The sequence below is a fragment of the Carassius gibelio genome, chromosome B21, assembly GCF_023724105.1.
Source record: "Carassius gibelio isolate Cgi1373 ecotype wild population from Czech Republic chromosome B21, carGib1.2-hapl.c, whole genome shotgun sequence".
Lineage (NCBI taxonomy): Eukaryota > Metazoa > Chordata > Actinopteri > Cypriniformes > Cyprinidae > Carassius > Carassius gibelio.
This window is the reverse complement of record NC_068416.1, coordinates 13,084,935-13,110,457: the sequence shown is the minus strand read 5'-3', so window position 1 is coordinate 13,110,457 and position 25,523 is coordinate 13,084,935. Positions and strand designations below refer to the sequence as shown.

The 25,523-nt window shown below is 36.1% G+C and overlaps 2 protein-coding genes and 3 non-coding genes across 8 annotated transcripts in view; 2 read left to right on the top strand and 3 right to left on the bottom strand.

Annotated features, from left to right (window-relative positions):
- rap1gap2b (RAP1 GTPase activating protein 2b) overlaps positions 1–2,233 on the bottom strand; it is a 41,385-nt gene extending 39,152 nt beyond the window's left edge. Inside the window, exon 1 of one of the 3 annotated variants that reach the window (XM_052587680.1) lies at positions 1,969–2,233. In XM_052587680.1, coding sequence (XP_052443640.1) covers positions 1,969–2,012 — 44 coding nt within the window. In that variant the 5' untranslated portion in view covers positions 2,013–2,233. Of the gene's footprint in view, positions 1–1,490; positions 1,619–1,968 lie in introns of those variants that run through there. The other 2 variants (XM_052587682.1, XM_052587681.1) reach the window with 2 other exon arrangements.
- Positions 2,234–3,053: 820 nt separating this feature from the next.
- On the bottom strand, positions 3,054–3,135 carry trnas-uga (transfer RNA serine (anticodon UGA)). Its single transcript has one exon. It is a non-coding gene; the product is annotated as a tRNA-Ser (tRNA).
- A 10,206-nt stretch (positions 3,136–13,341) lies between these two features.
- Positions 13,342–13,413, top strand: trnaa-cgc (transfer RNA alanine (anticodon CGC)). The gene has a single exon. It is a non-coding gene; the product is annotated as a tRNA-Ala (tRNA).
- A 301-nt stretch (positions 13,414–13,714) lies between these two features.
- The window catches only part of LOC127985654 (beta-galactoside alpha-2,6-sialyltransferase 1), a 40,185-nt gene continuing 28,376 nt past the window's right edge, over positions 13,715–25,523 (top strand). Inside the window, exon 1 of one of the 2 annotated variants that reach the window (XM_052587696.1) lies at positions 13,715–13,854. Coding sequence is in view for 1 of the 2 variants with exons in the window: in XM_052587695.1 (XP_052443655.1) it covers positions 20,300–20,311 (12 nt within the window). In the remaining variant the exon portion in view is untranslated. Of the gene's footprint in view, positions 13,855–19,966; positions 20,312–25,523 lie in introns of those variants that run through there. The other variant, XM_052587695.1, reaches the window with a different exon arrangement.
- trnav-uac (transfer RNA valine (anticodon UAC)) lies at positions 19,530–19,602 on the bottom strand. Its single transcript has one exon. It is a non-coding gene; the product is annotated as a tRNA-Val (tRNA).

Sequence of the window (25,523 nt, the reverse complement as noted above, 5' to 3'; positions counted from 1 at the left end):
ATGAAATACAGCCTATGCTTTTACAAATAATACATAGGGGGTGACACAAAGGTAATACTAGCTATGCATCCATCCACCTATTTTTATGCAAATTCTCGGATATATTGGAATTGCCAAGATGTGCTTACATTCTAAAAATACTCATACAAATCATATGCACTCGGCTGAGTCTGATGAGTTTATCCGATTAGAAGACATGTTCATGAACCATGATGCAAACACATTTGGGTGCAATTTATAATTTAAAAAAAGACAGAAAGTGGCTTCGCTAATTGCAGCAACTTCTATTTTTCTTAGTAATATTTAGTCCCAGTTTTTTTAGGAAGTTCAGTTTTGGGTCTCTTTAACTCACTGGATAGAAATGGTGCTTTATTCGCAAATGTTTTATGTGATATGCCACTTTTACGCACAGGTTTATTTGACAACTTTGGATGAAAACACCTACTGTACTGTTACTCACAGCAAGTCGGTTTATTTATTTGTGTTTAAAGCCCTGAGAGCTTCTGTGGCCAAGGCTTATGACGAGAAAAAAAATGATTTTTAATATCTAAAAACTCTAAAACTGTATCTGGCTTAACTCTGGCTTGAAACCATCAACCTAAAGCAAAGCCTAAACCAAAATGTAAGTGTAAACCCACGCCTAAATCTAAGAACTGAGTGCAATTTCTAGGCAAATTCTGAATGTTGTGAACACATCAAACCAAATAAGTGGCCAAATAGCTTTAAAAACGGCTAAATATAGTCTTGAAAGGAAAGTTTGTTGTCAGGTGGAGATGATGTAGAGGAGGAGCAAGAGAGAAAGTACAAGAAGAGTGCTGAAAGCTGTAAAAGCCTCAGTGGAGAGCTGAAACTTTAGCATCATAAATAAAGCATTCACTCGCTCTGACCCTTCAGAACCTTGGCCTTCATATTCACCGTTTCCCTGTGTGGTGACACACACACACACACCATCTGAATAGGATGCAGACCAGCATGTAATGATAAACCTATACCAACGAAACACAATCACAACCCCACACTTACCCAACATGTGTGAGATCAGGGTTTCAAGAGGGAAGCCAGAAAGGAAATGTGAAACGCTCTCAAGCAGGACAGTGGTGAGAAATCACGCTAATGTGCTCTTTAATGCATCTACGATTCCTTTTAAATGATTTAACGTTACAGAAAATACTCCGAATCTCAGTCAGAGCATCGTACAGAAACTTAACCGGTATCTTTATTCTATCTTTTTGTCCAAACAATGCAAGTCAATGCATTGGCTTTCATTATATGAACAAAAACAAAGAGACAACTAAACACATTACTTTCAATTCAAGTCATTAATGATCATATCATTATTAATATTAGTATGTCTATAAGAGATTGACACATCAATGGCTTTCACTTCAGTCAAGTTTCTCTGGAAGTTGTGAATGCATTGTAGAGCTTGTAAAGAGTAATAGCAATAGCAATACCTTCTTTTCCATACAGATAATACATTTGCTACTCACTTAATAAGTGTCCCCATCATATTCCACTGTGGCATGATCGAAGCAACTGTCTTGGTTTAAACATGTATTTCAGACTAACAGGGCTCTGTAGCAACTTTTGCAAAGTCCTGGTCCATATGAGTGAGCAAAGAAAAAAAAAAACACTTGAAGTTGAAAAATGGGCAGATCCAGATGACTGGAAACCCTCTGATTCATCTGCATACATGCTACTATTACTATATCAACTGTTACGACACACCTAACATCTTCTCTCTTTGATGTCACACAGAACTATTACAAATCGATATTGTGTGATATTCCTCACTGTAAATCATTCATCTTATAAATTAATGCAAAGCCAACATTTTAGAGTGCAAATGAATGCAGATTAAAAACAGCAGGTGCAAGCATGCTGACAACCATAAATACACATCACAGGTCATCTGGCAGACATTTCCACATCGCTGACAGCTGATGCTGTTCCACATGAGCAACGTACCATCCGAATCCACCGAAGGATACGCTCCTCTTCCTCCTCAGCATGGTCCCTCTTTATTCGCCTCTAACTCCAGTTCGTCTTCCTCTCTCTCCCTCCTCACTGTCTCTCTTGTATCGTCCCTCTGTGCTCGTGTTTCAGTATCTCACAATCACTCTTTCAGTTTCCTCACTCTCTCGTGTGCATCTCTTTCTCTCTATGAAATGATTTCATTCTCCACCCTGTTTCTCGCCCTTTGTGCATGTGGATGTTTGTGACAGTGTGGGGTTTTCACACCCGCTATGTCACTCCCTCTCACTTCAGCATACAACTCCACACATGTTAAGAGTAGAAGACAGGGTGGAGGAGGAAGAGAGGAGGGGCTGAACGCAGTATTTTAAAAAACAATACATAAATAAATAAAAATCTCATTCTCTCTTGAGACCCACTGGGCCTTCTGTCTGCTGGAATATATAAAATATGAAATATGGCTGCCTGAGAAGACATTTTAAGTGACAGTGATTATAAAAATAATACAGTAGAAAAACTACATGATATTCTTTTTAGCATTTTCATGCCTGCAACCCAGCAAACTCTATTATTTTCACTAATATTAATATTAGGATAGTGGAATGCATAAAGAAAGATGCATTAGGATTTTAGCATGAATCTATTTTGCATTTGATCTCACAATACGCCATTATCATGAAAAGACTGGTAGTGATGTGATATTTGGCTCTAGACTGTGCCCATTGTGAAAGCATTAATTGTGCCTAGATTTACGAACTACATCACTATTCAAAAATACATTAACGCCCCCTTCTGGCAAGATTCATTTAGACCAACGATTCTTTCTAGTTCACTGAAAAGTTGACTTTCAAAGGTCATCAGAAAGCGACAGATTTTTTTTTTATTAATTTAGGTAAACATTAATATATTCGTTATGAGCACCACAAATAAAACAAAGGCCATTCTGGAATGAATCATAAATTCCTTCAAGAATCCTTTAGTCTTTTACGGTGCATTATTTGTGTTTAAAATCAATATAAATCACAAAAATAAATTGGAGATTAATAGTTCCGATGGAAACAAGAAAATAAATATTACTTCGCTGCGAGCAGGGTTCGAACCTGCGCGGGGAGACCCCATTGGATTTCAAGTCCAACGCCTTAACCACTCGGCCATCGCAGCTTACCGCAACGCTATCATCACTCACTATAGAACCTTCATGTATCATTCCCTTGCATCACATTTACAAATATATACAAAATATGTCAAAATACCTGTCTTGGAAAGTGTGTTCGAAAAAGTATGTGGTTATGTCTCAAGTGAAACTAAAGAGTTGCAAAAAAATCGTATGTGTATCATTATAATGGATGCGTTTGTCTCTTAGGGTGAAGGCGCCTAATTTACTAGCTCTGCTGTCAGTGTCTTTAATGTATGAAAATGAAAGTAAATCACTCACTGCTCCTGATTGAATTACTTTGTAGTTTTAACAAGAATTTTTCCAAAGTCAATCCAAAAATCAGATAGAATTGTTTTACTAGTGGGTGCAGGCCACTAGTTCATTTATGTAAGTGAGTATGGCAAAATAGTGATCTGGAAATATTATACCCAAAAATTCTTCATACTGTAGGCTACCAGTGAAATTGATTTAAAAATAATAATAATTAGGGACCTGACCATGTTTTGCTTAAATGTTTCTTTCTTTTCTAATTGCTAATGCAACCTTTTCACACCACAGACTAAACCAAATTAAGCATTGCTTACTTGGTAACTGTTCAACAAAGTATGGATATTTGTGTAAATATTGTCATACTGACAGTTGTCTGAAGTTTTGGTTGATTCCATTACATATCTTTTTATCAAAGTTATCCCACATTATCAAGATTAATTTGTTCTGAGTTATTGTCATATTTTATTACCAATTTCTAAACTACAGCAAATAAACTGTGATAATGTGAGAAATGTTGAAGGTGTCTGAATACATTTTGGTTTGACTGTGCATTTTATTTTACAGTGAAGACTATGCAGTGCTATTTTAAATGAACAAAAACAAACGTAAAAAAATTAAACATTATGTAAATAGCACAAATAAATAAATAGAATGAACATACAGTACAAATTAAACAATTTTAAACAGGGCCCACTGTACAACCAGCACCGGGGGCCCTCTAACCGCAGCTACAAGACGGAGGAATGCACTGTGTGTACTGTAAGAAATAGAACAAGGCATGTGGTTTAAAAGATGGCAAGTAAAACAAAAAGCAAATCTGTATGCAATACAGTTTCATTATTGTTCATTATTATCCAGTAATTACTATAAATAATTTGTGCGACCAAATCATGTTTTGCGGCATTAACTGAAAAAGTTAGTAGCGCAAGTGCAGTGGAAAAAGTTAGTGTAGTTCACTGTTAATATAAAAACATTCAGTGTCTGTAGCACCAGTGTGCCCTGTATAGAAAATATTAATGTAAAAACATTCAGTGTCTGTAGCACCAGTGTGCCCTGTACAGAAAATATTAATGTAAAAACATTCAGTGTCTGTAGCACCAGTGTGCCCTGTATAGAAAATATTAATGTAAAAACATTCAGTGTCTGTAGCACCAGTGTGCCCTGTATAGAAAATATTGATGTAAAAACATTCAGTGTCTGTAGCACCAGTGTGCCCTGTATAGAAAATATTAATGTAAAAACATTCAGTGTCTGTAGCACCAGTGTGTCCTTTACAGAACATTAATGTAAAAACATTCAGTGTCTGTAGCACCAGTGTGCCCTGTACAGAACATTAATTTAAAAACATTCAGTGTCTGTAGCACCAGTGTGGCCTGTACAGAATATTAATGTAAAAACATTCAGTGTCTGTAGCACCAGTGTGGCCTGTACAGAACATTAATGTAAAAACATTCAATGTGTGCAGCACCAGTGTGTCCTTTACAGAACATTAATGTAAAAACATTCAGTGTCTGTAGCACCAGTGTGGCCTGTACAGAATATTAATGTAAAAACATTCATTGTCTGTAGCACCAGTGTGTCCTTTACAGAACATTAATGTAAAAACATTCAATGTGTGCAGCACCAGTGTGTCCTTTACAGAATATTAATGTAAAAACATTCAGTGTCTGTAGCACCAGTGTGGCCTGTACAGAATATTAAAGTAAAACATTCAGTGTCTGTAGCACCAGTGTGCCCTGTACAGAATATTCATGTAAAAACATTCAGTCTGCAGCACCAGTGTGTCCTTTACAGAACATTAATGTAAAAACATTCACTGTCTGCAGCACCAGTGTGTCCTTTACAGAACATTAATGTAAAAACATTCAGTGTCTGTAGCACCAGTGTGCCCTGTACAGAACATTAATGTAAAAACATTCAGTGTCTGTAGCACCAGTGTGGCCTGTACAGAATATTCATGTAAAAACATTCAATGTGTGCAGCACCAGTGTGTCCTTTACAGAACATTAATGTAAAAACATTCAGTGTCTGTAGCACCAGTGTGGCCTGTACAGAATATTAAAGTAAAACATTCAGTGTCTGTAGCACCAGTGTGCCCTTACAGAATATTCATGTAAAAACATTCAGTCTGCAGCACCAGTGTGTCCTTTACAGAACATTAATGTAAAAACATTCACTGTCTGCAGCACCAGTGTGTCCTTTACAGAACATTAATGTAAAAACATTCACTGTCTGCAGCACCAGTGTGTCCTTTACAGAACATTAATGTAAAAACATTCAGTGTCTGTAGCACCAGTGTGCCCTGTACAGAATATTAATGTAAAACATTCAGTGTCTGTAGCACCAGTGTGGCCTGTACAGAATATTACTGTAAAAACATTCAGTGTCTGCAGCACCAGTGCTACAGTCATGCCCAAAAATATGGACACCCTTGGTAAATATGATCAAAGAAGGCTGTGAAAAGTAATCTGCATTGTTAATCCTATTGATCTTTAATTTAAAAACTGGAATGGAAGTCCTATTTGAAGTTCCAGTCATGTCTGATAAATTAATATGCTGGAATTTATTTTTGGATGAGCTAGGATAATTTTTCTTGTAACCATCCCAAACAACATGTGTTGATTTAGGTGCTATTTGACCATTTTTTTAAGGTTTTCTAACCCGAGACTCAACTATTTTCTGCAGTTCTCCAGCTGTGATCCTTGGAGAGTCTTTAGCCACTCAAACTCTCCTTCTCACCCCATATTAGGACGATATAGACACACATACTCTTCCAGGCAGATTCGTAACATTTTCTGGTGATTGGAAACTCTTAATTATTGCCCTGATGGTGTTAAAGTCACTTTCTAATTTGCTCAATTATCTTTTGCTGCACATCAGAAATATATTCTTTGGATTTTCTCATTATGATGGGTGATTAAGGGCATTTGGGCTTTGTTTTCCCCCCTATTTATATTTCTGTGAAACAGGAAGCAATGGCTGGATAATTTCATGTTTATAATCATGCTGGAGTGCTCAAAATTGTTAATACGACTGGGAATATACTTCAGAGTTATTTTACTCATAAGAATTTCAAGGGGTCTCCTTAATTGTGGCCAAAGTGTATTAGAGAAAAACATACATTTCATAATGATATTTCCCCGCATTAAAAATTCTTATTATCCAATGAAAGGTTAGATTTTTGTGAATTTTTTAAATAAAAGATCAAAAGGATTAACAATGCAGATTGATTTTCACAGCCTTCTTTGATCATATTTACCAAGGGTGTCCATATTTTTGGGGATGACCATTTATGCAAATAATAATAATAATAATGTTAACATAAAGCTTGTGTATATTTATTGTTTTTACTGGAAGAAAAATAGGAAAATAACAGCTAATAAAATTGGTGTTGTTTCTCCATCCTGCCAGCAGAGATCACTCAAAGACCAACAAACACATTAGGCTACTATATTTACGAAATTACAGTAAAAAAAACTGACAAAAATACATTTTATATGTGCTTGTGTACAAATAATTATTTAATTTCTATTTGGCTTTCTAAAAAAAAAGTACATCCATCTCCTTGTTTCAGTTTCCTTTTTAATCTCTCTCCTATATGTTGCTGGCTCATTATTATTCATCATACAATTACCATACTGGGCAGAAATGCAAATTTAAAAAGTACTAGTATCTATTAAGTTCAGGATATCTCTGGTCTAAAAAGTTACTAGTAACTAAAAAATAAGTACTAGTTCTATTTTTTCAACACGAATAGTTTAATTAAATACTAGTCACTATTGAAGAGCTCTTTTCCAAAACGCGATAAACGCCAAATTAAAAAAAAATGACTTCGTCATGCCATTATGCCGTGTACTGAACCTATTCTCTGCTCCATTAATGTTTCATGCTAAATTGCTATATTTCCTTGTTTAAAATGTACTGCAAGATGCAGTTTTTTTCCAAAACGCTATAAGCGCCAAACCTGTTTTTAGTCTAAATGCGATATATCCTATCGACCAATCAGAATTCGGCGAGCGATTGACACAATCTTGGCGGCGCTCTGAATCGGGATCTTGTTTGTGTTGCTCAGTCTTCAAAATGAGTGCTAATAACACTTTTGAAGGCCTGGATGAGCCAGTGAGACCTACACCTGGCGGCAGAAAACGCCGATTGGACAAAGAAAATCACAAAAAACAACAAAAAAAGAAGCTTCGCCACTCAGGCGGCGTGTTAATACCCACTGTAGGATGTCATCACAAGGCTGAAGCGACCGGTTTCTGTCAGGCAGAGAAGCTGTCACCGGACGACCTAATGATGAATTTCAGTAAGTTTTATGAAAGACCAAACAAGGTTGACCATGACAGGACCATTCTTAATCTCCTGGACATAACGCGTGTGAAAAGGCAGCGTCTGAAAGTCCTGGACGTTAACAAACGAAAAGACCGGAACATTTCTGTCAAGTACAATCTTTTGTCGGGCAATCACCCGGAGAAGGTGCCCGTTTGCAAGGCGACCTTCATTAAAGTGTTCGGTAAGTACAATTTTCATTTTAGATTTGTCTAGTTTAATACCGTTTTGTAGGTTTCTCCCTTGTGACAAAGATTTTTTGCTGTAAACAAGCATGCTAACGTGACATGGACGTGTCTTACTCAGTAACTTACTGATAATAATACTAGCCTACTGATGCAAAAGAGGTTCCTGACCCCTGCCAGGGCTGTGCAAAATTCAGAATTTAATTCAGTTCAATTAATGAATTGGAATGGACTTCACCTTACAGGATGTTGAATTGAATTGAAATTGCGAAATTCACTTGAAAAAGTGGAACTGAATTATAACAATTCAGAGAAATTTCTTATCACATATAAGTGAGAATGTGATACGTTACTTTTAACATTGATTTCTCTTTCTAATTGAAGTACAGACACTAAAATTAAGCATATATTCACTTAATGTAGAATAATTAGCAATATCTTAATTTCAATGTAATCAAATTAAACAATTTTTGGTATTACAATTTTAATAATCTGTTTTATAGAGTATAATGTTAATTTGTGTGTAAAGTTCATACAATAATAACTTTATGAAATTCATGTTGTAATTATATGTTATATATATTGTAAAGCTTCATTGTTAAATGCACCTTAATTAATTATTATGAATTTATTTGAATTTTATGGAATTCAAATTCTACTTCGGATTCAGCTTCCTGTTTGCAATCTCAATTCAAATTCAAGGATAATAGCAAGTTAGTTGTGTGTAATTCTTTATTTCAATCTTAACTATTTACTTTCACAGGCATCAGCAAAGACCGTGTGTCCCGGGTGGCTAAATATTATGCTGAGACTGCTGAGGCTCAGAGAGAAGAGGTGGTGCACGGCACAGTGAGGAGCACAACAGGAGAAGGCAACTCATTGTTGAGCACATCCAGTCTTTTACCTGCAGGGCCAGCCATTATGGTCAGAGAGGAGCACCAGGCCGCAAGTAGGTCCCCAGTGACTTGAATGTGCACAAGATGCATGAGCTCTTTGAGGCTCAGAACCATGCTCAGACCAGCTACTCCCTCTATTACTCTGTGTTCTCCAAGGATTTCAATCTTGGCTTCGGTCACCCAGCTACAGATGCATGCTCTGATTGTGTCAAGTACAAGATCAGGATTACAGATCCAAACCTAACTGAGACAGAGAAGAAGATGGAATCTGCATCATTCATCTTGCATCGTCGCAGAGCTCGCATTGTTTTATGACCTGTTAGGCAGGGTTGCTGAAGGTCATGTGACCCTCAGTTTTGATATGATGCAAAACATGGTCCTTCCAAAAACCCCAATAGGACAGGCCTATTACTCACGGCAGATGTATCTGTACCTGTTTGGTGTTGTTGTACATCATGGTGAGAACAGCCAACAGGAAAAAGATGATGTCCATCTCTATGTGTGGCAGGAGAATGAGAATAGCAAAGACAGCAATATGATTGCTTCTGCACTGAGTGACTGCCTCAAGGTTCGACTTCAGGACAAAGTCAGCAGATCCAGGGGACTTCGGCTGTTCAGTGACTCTTGTTTTGGGCAAAACAAAAACATGAACATGGTGTCCATGCTCATGGAATTTCGTCAGCTTTTTCCCAACCTTAGCATAGAGCATACCTTTCCAGTAAGGGGCCACAGTTTTCTCCCAGCAGACCGAGTCTTTGGCAGAATTGAGCAGAAGATCAAGAAAATCAACACAATTCTGCTACCACAGGAATACCATGCCATCCTGCAGCAATTCGGCCATGTTCAAGTTTATGGCACAGACTGGGGGGCATTTGATTATAGTTCAGCCTCAAAAGAGTGCGTTAAGGCTCAGAAGAGCTTTAAAATCAGTGAAGCACGCATGCTTGACTTGAGTACCAACAAGGTTGGTTTGAAGACTACTTACAATGGGGAGTATTGTTTTCATAGTGTATTAAAGCGGGGAAAGCGGTGGGCTGACCTTAAACCTGAGTTACTTCCAAAGCGAACCTCTGTGAAAGCAGCAAAGAAGCGCGATGTGCGATGTGCTGGCACTATTAGGAGCAGTAGGTGTGTCTGATGTAGTGAGGGCTTTTTATGATGATGCACTGTATCATGTGACTGACAACGCAGGCCATAGTGATGAAGATGCAGAGTGATCTATACTCACTCACTCACTAACTCTCTGTCATACACACACACACACACACACTCTCTCTCTCTCTCTCTCTCTGTCCTCTCACACACTCAAAGCACATTTCACACACTATGTGGTTAGTTTTATGTATAGCGGACAATGGTCCTTCTGTTTACGAGTTTGACACTTTACTGAATACCAATGTATTATTGAATGACTTGCCGATGAATATTGTTATCATTATTAGTCATATATAGTGGACAAATTGTTCAAAAGGCTTTGAATGTATTTCTAAATAACTTGCCTATTGAGGATTGTTATCATTACTATCATTACTTTTTACAGGTTCGGCACTGAATTACTATTAACCTAAATGTGTTACTAAATTATTTGAATGTAATGTTAACATTGTTGTAGGTTTATTTAATTGGTAGTATATGTATGCGTGTTATTTTTAAATTATTTGTTTTATGTGGTGGACAAATATTCATTTTATTTAAATTTTATTATTTATTTGGCTGCTATTTATTTCATGAATTTGCTTTTATTTTATTTATATTAATTTATAGTATGAGTCACTGTTGTCATATGTTGTGTGTTCTTTTGTTGTTGTTGTTGTTTTTTTTTTATAAAAAAGACATAAAACCAACAATAAAAAAAAAATGGATTTGTAGCATTTTGGAAAAAAATATGGATTTGTAGCGTTTTGAGAAAAAATAAATAAACTTTGAATTTGTAATCAAAAATATTGTTGTTTCATTTAGCAATCTTTTTTTTAACATGTTCAGACTGAGCCAATATACCATTTTAAAAGGATGAATTAAATATTAACAAAATGTATGGGTCTAGGTAAAAAAAAGTCATTTTCATGAAAATGATTAAAATGGATTTATAGAGTTTTGGAATAAGTACTAGTATCTAATGATTAAGTAGTAGTAACTTTACAATGAATAAGCACTAGTACCTAATGAATAAGTACTAGTACTCAATGGCAAAGAGACTAGTGTCTAAAAAAATAAGTAGTAGTAACATGAAAAAAAGATACTAGTACAGCTTATAGATAAAATGTTACAAAGGCTTGCCATACTACATCAGTAAAGGTGGTAACAAAGGGTAACTAACCTCATTGACAGGCGACTGCTCTGCCCTGTGTTACTGTTTAGAATGGGAATTTTCTCATGATTTACAAGTAGTTGAAAACATTAGAGATATTGTTAGTTATCAGTTGGACAAAATATATAACACTAGCCTAGTTGTTTTTGGATATTTTAATGCAAATATCTTACAAATTGTACCTTTAAGACCCCTTACAATTATTCTAATCCTTACAATAACCTGCTATCTAGATAAATATTGTATTTAGGGCTTGACAGAAAAGAGCAAACGTGTAGCAGCAACAACTACAGTTTAGCTTAACGTTACCTGTCCAGAAGAGGTTGTGTAAGATTGTCGTGTTGTTTGAAACCCGTTTACTCCATCTCTTAAACGCACCGCCAATGTTGACCCTTGTTTTACTCTGCTGTCTGTCTAGTTGCATTTTGGCAAATCTTTGAATTTTGGCTTCTACTTCTGTAACAGAATCAAGTTGATTTTCGAATGCAATGTACCAGTCAGAGTTACTAGGTAACGTTAGCCCAAGAGCAATTTTTTGTTGTTGTTGTCCATAAAAAAAACAGCTTGTAAAAGTCACCCAATTAGGGTCCCACACACAGACTAAACACCCATTGGCTCAGCCTGCTGTCGTAGCCACGCCCCAAACTCTGCAAGAGACTGATCTGAGCGCAGGGGTGTGTTTAAAGGGGTTGCACATAGCCTAGTGGTGACTACCCTAAAGTCCACTCTGTAAAGATTCAACACTGACTAAAGGTACTTGGAAAATGCATAATCTAATATAATTATGTTTGAAAACAACACTACTGTGATATACACACAGCCTATTTATATGTATTCAAATATATGAGGCTGTACAGCCATCTAGTGGTTAACCATTACACCCAAGTTACAGGTGAAAAGATGTTAAATGCATACTACTGGTAAATAAATATTTCCTTCAAATTAATATTCTAAAATATTTATTATATGACCCCCCCCCCCCCCCCCCCATAAATTCGTATATCTATCAATATATTTTCTCTGTGATTTCTTTGTCAATCGTTGGTCAAGTTCTCACATAACTTTCATTCACAGAGACCACATGTTGCTGCAGGAGGTTCAGATAAAAAAAGGCCTATGCTAAATTCACTCTTTTATGTAGGTATATAAGAGGCTGCAGAAACATCCCCCAAACCATGACACTTCCTCTTCTACCTTTCATTGACTTCTTTATGCACTCTGGGTTCTTTCTTTCCCCAGTTTGACGATAAACATTATGTTTCCCATTTAACCCAAAAAAATGAAACTTTGCCCATTGAGATTCTTCTCATTATCCTGTGCTTCATGGTCCACCAGCCTTTTGGGGGACTCAAATGAATAAGTGACACAAAAAATTCAATATTCTAGAAACCACCGATTTGGAACAGCCAACTTCTCTTGCAATGGCTGCTGTTGCTATCAGTTTTCTTTTTCAAATTTCTCATTTAATTTTTTTAAATACTGTGCTTCAGAATATATTTATCTCATGAAATATGCCTGAAAACCTCTAAATTTAGGAAATTGTTGGTTGTTCTGTAATTTTGATCATACTGTAAAGTTGCTTATAAAATATGAAAGGTTGTGTTTAAAAAAGTCTATTCATAGTAAAATAAATAACTGAATAATCTTGCTCTTTACTTTTCATACAATTCTGAAAGTAAAAAAGCAAATAAAATACACAAATCTCCATTGTACATTCCATTTTTCTATTAGTATAAATGTCTAAATCAGTCAAAATAATCGTGAATAAATAGAATGATGAAACAAATGAATTTTCTTTTCTTGTATAGCTACAGATGAAAAGTTACATTAAATCTTTCTACAGCGTTTAACTGAATAAATCCTATATATTTTGTGAGACACACCCTTTTTACTATCACTTTGATACATAACTTATTTGGTATTTTCCGAGCTTTGGTCCAATATATCACCACATAGAGAGACTAACATTGCAGGAGGGAAAGAGACCAAACAAAGAGCATTTCTTACACGTTAACCGTGTGGATGGCGTGAAAGTGTGAAACAGTGTGTCACGGTAACCCTGTTGTCATTATAAACAAGAGCAAAGCTAATTTCAGAAAACTTTAAGTTATCTAAAGGTAAAATGTTTTCGTTTAACAGTTTTCCCGGTAAAAAAAAAAATAATCATTTTTGCTACTCTACATAGTATGTTTTTATATATAATTCCGGGTTCATAAGTCACGTGGGGATGTAGCTCAGTGGTAGAGCGCATGCTTCGCATGTATGAGGTCCCGGGTTCAATCCCCGGCATCTCCACTTTTTTTCCTACAATAAATGAATCAAAGAAGTCATATGATGCGATTAAAAATAAAATTCTCTTTGGAGTGTCACAAGCTCTTGGTGCATAACAAATCTGTAAAGTTACAAAGACTAAAGTCTCAAATCCAAAGAGATATTCTTAATAAAAGTGAATACTCGTCCGCGCCCTCCTAAAACGCCCGACATGTCTACATCAATGTGTAGGAAGATATGTTCACGCAAAGAAAGAAGGCATAACTTTTCACATCTGCCTCCACTGCCATGTTGCGGAGATGTGTGTTTCATTGTGAAAGTGAAACTTATTTCTTTGGCCTTCCAAAAAAGGACACAAGGAATCAGTGGTTAAGTTAAGCATTTACAACACTGTTCAAGAAAAGTTCAACCTAAATATTCAGATGTGTGCAGCGCATTTTACTGAGGACAGGGACTGTTTCCTGGGTGAGTAGACTACAATGCTGGTGTCTGTTTCTATTAAGTGTGGTAACAAAAATCAGAATGTGATGTAACCACTGATCGATCGATCGATCGATCGATCGATCGATCTATCTATCTATCTATCTATCTATCTATCTATCTATCTATCTATCTATCTATCTATCTATCTATCTATCTATCTATCTATCTATCTATCTATCTATCTATCTATCTATCTTTCTTTCTTTCTGTCTGTCTGCCTGTCTGTCTGTCTGTCTAGATCAGTGGATGAAACGCTACTTGAGTTATTGGAAACATCTTTCTTTATCCGCTACACTTGCAGAATAGCGCTGCCTGTCCAGTTTAAAATAGATAGATAAAAATGTCACCAGTGTATGTCATTCAATCGAGAATTGCAATAGTGACTCAGATCATCTATCTGAGAGAAAACTGGACAATGCAATAAAGTTTTTCGCCTGTGTAAAAACACCAAGGGAAGGAAGTCGCTGAGAAGACATCTGTTAATGTCACTGATTAAACCCACTGACTGAAAAAAAGACACGTTGCTGTGTGTTTTTCAAAGCGTATACTATGTGCAGATATGCATATAAGCTCAAGATATGAATGCAACTGGTTTATTTACACGCTAAGCATTTTCCTCTCATATAAAGGCAGCTCTTAATGCACAGAGACTTCAGATCATCAGAACCTGAGGATATCCTTGCAAAACATGTTGCAGTGTTTACATAGCCTACAGCTTATCGATTAAATCACTTTAAGATCGCGATCTCAATTCAAACACCGACACGATCTTATTCCTGAATGACAACGATTCAGTTATGTCTACTATGAAAGCGTCAGTGGAGTGTGAGAAGCACGGTTTGTCACTGCCCATTAATGCATCATTCAGTCTGCTGCTGATCCAGAAACAGCAACAATCTTTTCAACCACACATTATTATTTATGTGTTACAGATGCTTCCTTTACGTGCAAGCAGCGCCGACTGCCCCAGTTTATTATTGTTTCATTTTCACAGCACGTTAAACATCACTCTCTTACTTGATCTGGACCAACTGTGCATCAATTGAAAGTTTAAAGACTCTAGCTTCGATATTTAACTAATTTTTTTGTTAAAACAGTGTTGCAGTGACACATATTTTGTAATTTATGTCAGGAGTGCAAAATAATAAATCCGTATTATTCCACATTTTGAATAGAAATTCACCACTCATTCATATTCAGTCAAGTCAGCAACGGTTTATTTGTTTTGACATAGATTCACTGAACCAAAGATGCATATCTGCGGAGATATATGGATATATTTACTGATGTTTACTTCATATTTCTTCAGACAGACTCGTCATTTCTATTCATTTTCCACTGATTTACGCGATCTGATGATAAATAACCTCTCCCAGTGCTCTCTCTGTGTGTTTGCTTCCATGCACTAGTAGGGATGTGCACATCAATGCTGCAGTATCGATATATCGATACTCAGAAGCTTCTATTTTGGTATCGATATTTTCTGCAAAGTAAGGATACTTAATTATATTTATAATTTCTTTATAACTAAATGTTTTAAGCAGTGTGTGCAGGCCAATTGGGACGGTGTGTGTATGATATAAAAAGAAAAGGTCTCGCTGACGTGGTGGTATGACATTAACACTGATCGGTCTGCGGCACAGTGCAATGTACCATTCACCATCACAACACGGCATGCACGGTCGCAATTTGCGCGAAACATGACAGCAGTACCGCCGGTCCCTATACGCAGAATACGCAGTCTGTGTGGGGCACCAAATCCCAGAGGGGCACCATCCCAGTTGCTCAAAAAAACAAAAACAAAAAAACATCTGCACCATCCTCTCATCTGTGCTCCTGTTCGCTCGCACCAAATGTTTGCGGCTGAATGTTCATAATTGATGGATGGACATCTATGCCTGGGTAAAGGGCTCACATGGGCTCAAACACAAATTTGAAGCTCAATAGCATTTGAGAAGAAAGACTTGCAGCCATAAAACAATTGTAATGTGTTCATTTAGGTGTCTTCTTTTTTTTCAGGTTCCCTTACAAAAAATTTTACAATAGTAAACGACCAAATTCCACCCGTGATCGCTAAAGAATAATGATAAAAGAATAATGCGGATAATGTGTCATACCTTGCGGAGGTGTGAAAGACTCGTTTCGTGAGAACAATAGAACCATGAAACGCGGAGTTTTAAGAGACAAAAAAACACAGACAAAGCACACAGGAGTGTTTACATGTGAGATCTTACAGAGCTGACAAGTGCCATAAATCAAGTAGCTGTTAGTAACTGAAATACTCTATAATAAAAGTAACTCGTTACCAGGGTATTTGCGTTACTGTAAATAAATAAAAAATTGCCAAAGAATTTGTTTTTTTTTTTAGCAGTTTTCACAAGTCAGTTGAAATGAGTAGAACAGACAGGTGTTCATACATAACTTTCAATATTTATTGCACGTCAACAGACAGCAAGAGTTTTATCCTGCACTTCAAGTATTATCTTTGTAAGAAAAGTGTTTTTGGCCACTAGCCTTTTATATAGCCTATGCGTGTGTCACACATTACATGTAGGCTACACATTACATGCACGTTCTTGCCTTTGACCACAATCAATTTGAAGTAGTGCTTATATCTCCACCTTGAAAATGTCAAATTTTCATCAGATTGCTCCTGACTCGCCATTTATGCTGCTGTTGCGAAACTCTGTTAGCTGTTGCGTGCGTTTGTGTGTGTGTGTGTGTGCGTGTGTGTTTGGCACTGCAGGCGCGTGTGCCGGCATGTGTGTAAAAACACTGGCTCTGATTGGCTACCATGAAACACATGACTCTGCCTTACCCAATCATAATCGCTTATCTCGTTATCAATTAACCCAACTCCTCACTCGCTGTGTGAGCCAGGGGTGCGTTCGGATTACATAGTTTATTAAATCAATTCATAGTAACGCACCGCATTTAACGTCCAGTAATGTCAACGGCGTTGTAACGACGGGAAAAGTAATTAGTTAGATTACCCCGTTACTGAAAAAAAAACGTCGTTACCTAACGCCGTTTAAAAGAACACTGCACATGACATGGCCTTAGAAAATATTTCATAAAATTCACAGTTTTACAGATTCGATTATGAAATTTCTAATGAAGGTTTGGAAGACTTGTGGCTTCAGCTACACTGTATTTCTAATATCATATCTTACATCAATTCTTTTTTTAATACATTTAAAAAATATGTTTTTATGTTTGAGCCTATATATCTCTATTATCATATTATATGATAATAGAGGCGGGCAGAATTCGCGTCTGCCCCCCCAGTTGAAAAATTTGAACTTTGGTGTCAATTAACCAATCAGGAGCCTGCTCAGGAGTCACTCATTCAACATGGAGGAACGACGGATGTTGTCATTGAGCAGTCAACCGGAGCTTTATGACACAAGTATCACACACAAGTTCATATTTCAGGAATAAAAAGGACCTCGCTTGGAAGAGTGTGTTGTAAATATACATTTAACTTTTGAATCACATACACGTTTATCGACCCGCGGCCTTCCCGCTGTTTTTTTACAATTATTTCCCCCCTAAAATAGCCTACAGCATTTTTTCGCTAACGAGATAATTCAGAGGACTTGTGTGGGAAAAAGTGGAAAAGACCAGAGTGCTCGATCAACATCAGCCATCTTGCAAACAGACAACCACTAGCACTTGCCCCTCACACAAGAAGCGTTCATTCAGGAGACTCCAGTAGTGAAACAAGTCTTTATGAAATGGGACAATGACTCCTTCCATGATTTCTTTTTTTAAATGTGAATAGAGCGTCAAATTTGCATCTACTGCTTCTAGTTTGCTGCTTGAACATTTTGAATGCATTTGCACGTCTAGAGGGAAATAGATGCGAGTAGAAAGCAAAAGTTTGAAGTGAAATTGACGGGCATCCGAGGCGAAATCCACTTCTTGTGGGAGGGGCAAGTGCTAGGCGGTTGAAGTGTTGCCAGATGTACGATAATTATCGTATTTGTACGATATTTTTTTTACCTCTGTACGATGTACGATCAATAATGAAAAAAATCCCATAATGTACAATAATTTCAGAATTCTATTAAAGTTTAAATGAGGGAAGTTGCAGTCATAGGCCTTCTTTACTCATACACGAAATCGGCTCATTACAGACACTCTAAATGCATTCGTGTGCACCTCAGGGTGTGTTAAGAATGCAGGAGAGTGCCCGGCTTTAAAGCCAATGAGCACTATGTTGCGGTCCATGACAGCAAGAACCCCTTCAACATCTGGCAACATGCAGGATTCCAATGACAGCGGCTCAGATGTGGAGTTAACTGCACAACGCAGCAACAACTAAATTCCTTCTTCACTGGACGCGACAAAGCAAGTGTTAAAAATCATTTTAATATGTTTTAATATGCACCGCGATGCAGAAAGTCACTGAAAATAATGGGATAGTATTTTGTCTCACTGCTTCCGTCCAACAATACGCCTTGTTATCTATTGTGGTAATTTGCAGGTCGTGTCAAAATGTTGTTGGTTTAGAATAGATAAATAACTCTTTTGACTCGTGTACAATAATTTTGTTCCAGATATGATCATTTTGAACTGGTACGATACTTGGACATTTCCAATCTGGCAACACTGGGTGGTTGTCTGTTTGCAAGATGGCTGATGTTGATCGAGCATTCGGGCCTTTTCCACTTTTTTTTGTATTTACAACACACTCTTCCAAACGAGGTCCTTTTTATTCCTGAAATATTAACTTATATGTGAGATAATTGTGTGTGATAATTGTGTCATATAGCTCCGGATGACTGCTCACTGACAGCATCAGTCGTTCCTCCATGTTGAATGAGTGGCTCCTTGCAGGCTCCTGATTGGTTAACGCAGCGCGAATTGCTGCCAAAGTTAAAATTTTTCAACTCGGGCGGTAGATGCTAATTTGCCTCAAACGCTTAAATGCACAAAAAGCACCACTCTATTCGCGTTTGGTGTGAACACAGCATAACATTTCCGTTACACGCTTGAGGTAATTCAGCCAATAACAACACAATGGACAGCTGGCCAATCAGAGCCACGTCGCTTTTCAGAACGATTGGCTTTGTAAAAATCGACACGTTTCAGAAAGGCAGGGCTGAGAGGAGAAACAATATTGTACATTATGTGGAAAATAATGTGTTTTTTAATCTTAAACCGCATAAACACATAGCATTGCACCAATATACACAAAATAATGTTCCTTTTACCAATGTCATATGACCCCTTTAACAGGTAGTTTCCACTGGAGATTATAATAAAATCATACCCTATAATAATATTTTAATTTAAACACTAACTAACAATTTTACCTTCTTTGAACACTAACTTCAACTGAAACTACAATAGGTTTTCATTTTACATATTATTTTCAACCAACGGTGATCCCATAACTTCCAAACATCCAAAAATAAGACCTTCAAATCCTCGAGCTAGCAGCTGCCACTTTGCAACATGAAGCCTTAAAAAAAAAATTTTTTTTTTGTGTAAGTTAGTTAAAATAACTAAAACAGTCATTAATGGCTCTAACACCATCATGGAATGCAGAATAGTAGAATAAAGAAACTATTCTGCAAGTAAAGCTATTTATGCATTCCATAACATATAAAAAAAAAAAAAAGAGTAGCACCACACCTGTTTAAAAATCATGGTTCCACTGGGGCTCGAACCCAGGACCTTCTGCGTGTAAAGCAGACGTGATAACCGCTACACTATGGAACCCTTCTGCGCCTTGTTTGAAGAACGCTGAAAATGAAAGATCATTTCGTCAAACGTCACAGACAACATCTACTCTGATATTTTCTATAAATCGTTTACTACTACATCGTTTAACAAAACGATTAACAATGCTACATTGTGCCTAACCGCACGAAATTAAGTCGAAGAAAGGGTACTTTCATATTAAAGGCACTAAGCGCGTTGTTGGTTTCTTTTGCATTTAATTAATTCATTTTACCACACAATGCTACGTGCGCATCTGTTCAAAGTCAGAAGCACAAACAACATCAGCAAAAACTGAGCTGCAGTAAAAAAAAAATCATTGCACATCCGCAGTCGCATAAGATGCAACCACACAGACAGCATTCTTCCACTAGAGACACCAGACTGAAAGATCACCGCACCAGCTTTGTCTGTCCATATTATTATGCAGTAACTTATATAAACATGGCGGTTTGTCAGCATGCATCATCGCGATATGATCATCTATATACAGATTTCAAGTCGTAGTTCATCTCTTCGAAAGGGAAAAATCGGGATTTTAGGTTATTATACTAAGGCATTATATATACATTATATATTTTTAGTATAGGTTACAATATAGCTTATTTGAAACGTTATGCATAAAATATCTAAAAAGCCAATATCGGGCACTGAAAGAAACTGACTGAACTAACCAAGAAAAAAGCGTCAGAAAAATATGGGATACAAGGTAGGCATGATTTTTATATTTGTCTCATCCGCGCAGCATCTTTTCTCAATGCATTTGGACCTTTTGGGGATTCGTTATCAAAAATAAAATTAGCGCTTAATGATCTTGACTCTTTAGGCGTTCGGTGCATGCATAAAATAAATATATTAACCTACACGCACATTACTCAGTTCCCTTTTCCTTACGCCCCCGCACCCCCCACCTTTTCCTCTTTTCTTTTCTATTCTATATTTAGGACTGTTCTTCGTGTAATTTGAACAGAATGCGGTTGCAGTAATCAGGCCTGATTTTTTTTTATTACATGAACATCCAAACTTATAAAGTATCATTAACTATTATTTATAGACAGTTTGTTTGTAACCATAGCTTTGGATGCATGTTGTCCAATTATTATATATTTGATTAAGGACACGATACAATGCGAACAACACGAACTAAATCTAACAGTTTAGATCATTTCTTGAATAAAAACGGTAACGTTAAATATATTAACTAATCATTCTTTTGTAAATCCATGTACAATTATTTTAGTATGCAAACTCTTGCCTATTAAGCTTATGACAGTATATTTTAGATTAAATATCCTACAACAATCTATAGCATATATATATATATATATATATATATATATATATATATATATATATATATATATATATATATATATATATATATATATATATATATATCTTACAACAACCAATATTATAAGTGTATATATGTATGAATGTATGTTCTCACATTACATGATTGGATCTATAGTTGATCTTTTCAGATGAAGGGTATATTAAAATAACTTGACATTCTCTACCAGAGTAAATACTGTGTTTATAGTATCTCTTAGCGATGTAAAATGATGCTTTTTGATGCAACAGTTCAGTCATCTGCCTCCATTCTTCAGATGCATCTAAAGGTTAACTAATCATTGATTGTTTCATGTTTTCAAGAAATAATTATATTTTAATACCCGTTTCAGAAATTGCTAACTTGTTTCTCTATCTGTAGTTATCCATAAATGTACCCAAGGATTTATTGCTTGATCATCAAGTTCAGTTGAATTAAAAGACAGAATAACATATTACAGATTTTTGAAAATACTTAGTTTTTTAAACTATGGCTCCATTTCTCAAAACTCCAGACACAAACATAATAATTAGCCACATACACGCCAAACTACACACAGATGTGAAAAATGTAAAACACTCTTGTGTGTTTTTGATTGTTCAGAGTGCAGTGGAGCACAGGAGTTTCTCACAGCAGTCACACTTACATGCATTTGCACATGTAAACTGAATATACAATACGTACAAATATAGTTTTACAAACTGATGAATTTTACAGTTATGCAACCAAACTGAATCAACACTGAACTGACTTGAGCTGTATAATGACTACTGGTTAGAGCTGTTTTAAAGCAGAATTTGATACAGTCTATATTTTATAAAGCAATTTTCAAATAAAGTTGACTTTCTGAAAGAGGTGTTGTTAGTAGTCGAGATGTAGAGAATGTTCAGTTTTGCAAAAAAGTTTAAAGCTTGTCATGTGCATGTGGTTTAGCAGACTTGGTCTAAAGATTGAAAGATTAAATGGTTTCAAGTGTGCCTCAAGTATCACTTGTAGTGTCGAAACAATAAAAAAAAAAGTAAATATATTTTAGATATTATCAATTTTATAATTTAATTATAAATGTAACCTTTTCTTGATTTTGCTACAGCTTCCGGTTTGAACGAGATGTTTCCTGGAAATCAGCAGCAACATGTACAGTATATAAACCACACGGTATTAAAGAGACACAATGTAATTAACATCAAAATAAATTTACAAGACCAAGTATATTTTATGCACGTTTATTTACATTAAAGGCAAAATAGCTAAAATAATAAGAGCACAATAGATCTGAAACTTTAATCTGTTTAAATATCGTTTAGAAATTGCAATGTCTTCTAGTCCTTTACTTAGGAAGGTGTGCTAAATACTGATTAATGCAACATAAAAAATACTATACATATTTATATATGTTACTATTGTATTACGGGGTGTCACTTTAATAAACTTTTACATTCTCCACTGATTATATAATAGTAAATTTTACAATAACATAGCACAACAACAGTAACCAGTCATAATGATAAGCCTATATACTCACAATATAGATCATAACACAGTCTCTGAGGTAAGAAGTGAATTATCCTTCATCTGAAAATGCGAGGCAAATGTTGTATCACAATAATTAGTTTCCACAAATCCCTTCACTCGATTGGGATGTTTTCTTTTATTCTGGACAGCAAAGGCAGTGGCTGTAACATCGAGCGTATGTTGCAGTATCAAACACATATTTATACTGATTTCATCAGGCTCCGAAAATTCTTCAAAAAGAACACTAAGAATGGCTTTCTCAGTTGCAACTCTTACGTCATCAGAACAGGGTGTTCAACACCACCGTTTCCGTTTAATAAACGTTAATAAAATGCACCATTTTTGTCAGGCTGAACACGGCCATGGTGTTTTTGTCAGGTGATGGCATCATGTCATGTGATACTGTCACATGATATTAATTAGCTTCTCCTTGTAAGACTAATGAAAGCTGCTTAATGTTTTGTAGTGGCTTTAATTTTTTAAGGTTGAAAGCCATGATTTCATAGACTTACATTTTAAATCCTACATTGAATGCCGTGGACTACCCTTTTTGCATTGAGCCGAATATCCCAGGTATTAATTGATAAGCCTTCATACATCATGTTTATATACCTTTTGGTTACTGTCAAAATTATTAAATATTCCCTTTATTCAGGAAATACTTATTCAGATGATAATATTCTTTAAATGTTATTTTTTAGGCCAGCCCCACTGAAACTACCACCATTTATTAAACTAATTTGTATGATCCCTTTAAGGTTTTGGCTGCAAGAGAATCTAGATATTTCAAGCTGAGCTGCATTACTGAACTCGGTTAGCTTATATGTAGGGCAACTGAAGTTATTTATAACAGCAGTTTACATATTTAACCCAACAGTTTAACATATTATAAAATTACATAAAAAGAAGTCTACAATATAATCCACTACAATCAGAAATTCTCGTTTATTGAACATGCTTTTTCCTTCACACTAATTTAATTACTGACCTGAGCTGACAGGGACTTCAAAATATATATTTGACCATTTTAAACTATTTTCTACAGTCTTACCTGCAAACGATCTTGCACTGGCCCTTTACAGGCCCCCCACAGGCTGCACAGGCCCCTTAGCCCATACTATTAATCTACAACAGGGGAGCCCAACTCTTGACCTGATCAAACACACCTGTATCAACTAATTAGGATCTGAAGGAGCACTTGAAAATTACAGACAGGCTTGTTTAATCAGAGTTGGAACTGAGCTCTGTAGGAAGTTAGATCTCCCGAAACAGGATGTACCCCTGACCTATAACAATACATCTGTTTTCACTTTAGATACTTTTCAGCTACTATGACTTAAGTCATTGGGAAAATCAGTTATTATACATCTGAAATGGATGCAGTCATCACGTAACTAATGTCTATATTGTCAAAAATTTACAGTAATCAAATCAATAGATTGATTAAAGGGGTCATATGACGTTGCTTAAATTAACAGTATGTTATGTATTTGGTGTAATGAGTTAATGTGGTTTAAGGTTAAAAAACGCAGTGTGTATCATATTGTGCTGCGTAAACAAAACCATGAATGCATTCGTGATCAGATAAATGATTAAAACTCATGCGCTTGCAAAGTTGGAATTGCCTCACTTTATAGAACAGCCTTTGTGCACAGAAGCATCGTAGGCTACTGGTTCAGGAAACAGTCTCCATAAAATGCGTGTTAGAACGAGTAATTTTAGGAGGGTATTGTTGACTCCTAACTTTTATAAAGAATTTCTCTTTGGATTTGAGACTTTAGTCTTTGCAACTTCTTTATGCACAAAGAGTATGGAATTACATTTAGTTCAATAATAATTAACATAATTGTATAAAACTGAAATTAACTTTTTCAGAAACTATCAAACATATTCCATTACAAAAGAAAAACACAATAGCCGCGTCCCCAGGAACTAGGGACTTTGGCCTGGTACTTGGTGTGTTTCCACCACAGGAACCAGGAACTAAATAAAGTTCCGGGTAAAAAAATGCCCCTCAGAAAGTCCCTGCTGGCGAGGTAGTACTTTTTTAAAGTTCAGGAACTTTCGGGGGCGGGACTTTGGCGCTAAACATTCTGATTGGTTGAGTTCACGCAGCATTGGTTGAGTTCAACCACCATTTATTCGGATCAACATTTTCAAAATATTACTGTTATTGTGTCATGAAATGTAATTTTAAAAGTATTTCAGGTGAGAATGTAGTTGTTTAAAACTCAAATCTGTGGTTTATTTATAAAGACAGCGCCTATTTAAAAAATGTGTTTTGCCGATCTCTGCGACGGAGAGCTCCACTCGATCAGCGGGAGCTCAGTCCTCATGTATCCTCAGAGAGCAGCCTCTCCTGGGATAGACCTTCTGATATGTGCCGCTGGCTCCGATGTGTCTTTAGTGGTTAAACATAAAATATAATTCAGCTGCGGGGTAAATCTAACAGGTTTTCTTTGGTCTGTATTCAATTTATCTATATGTTAAAATGAAAATAAAAAAAGGCAAATTTATATAATATTTCGTTTCATTGTAATGGCTGCATATACACATATCTCTGAACTAAGTACATTTCTGCAGCTGTTATTATGCTTAAATGAAAACCAAAGGAGGCAGTGGTATTTGATATCCTATTTCGTTTTATTGTAAATATACAGTAGGGAAAATTGCAGTAGCCAAGACGAGCTGACTGAAGTTATCAAGTATAATATATATATATATATATATATATATATATATATATATATATATATATATATATATATATAGTTACGCTGCTGTTTATAGATTTACCAGACTTGCGTAGTTGCAGACATCACACTCCCCAGTCGAATGCACAAAGTCTGAACTAACTACCGATGATGCACGTCCAAAATCATCATACTTTTTTTTTTTTCTTTTTTATCAGTGGTACTTTGTATTGAGAAACACGCGCGGACCTACGTCACCAGTCATTTGCCTAATCTTCCCGGTACTTTACACCGCGGTGGAAACGCAACAGGTCTGGGGGGAAAAAAGTTCCTGGGAAAAAAAGTTCCTGGTAAAAATGTTCCGGGTAATTTCGGTGGAAACG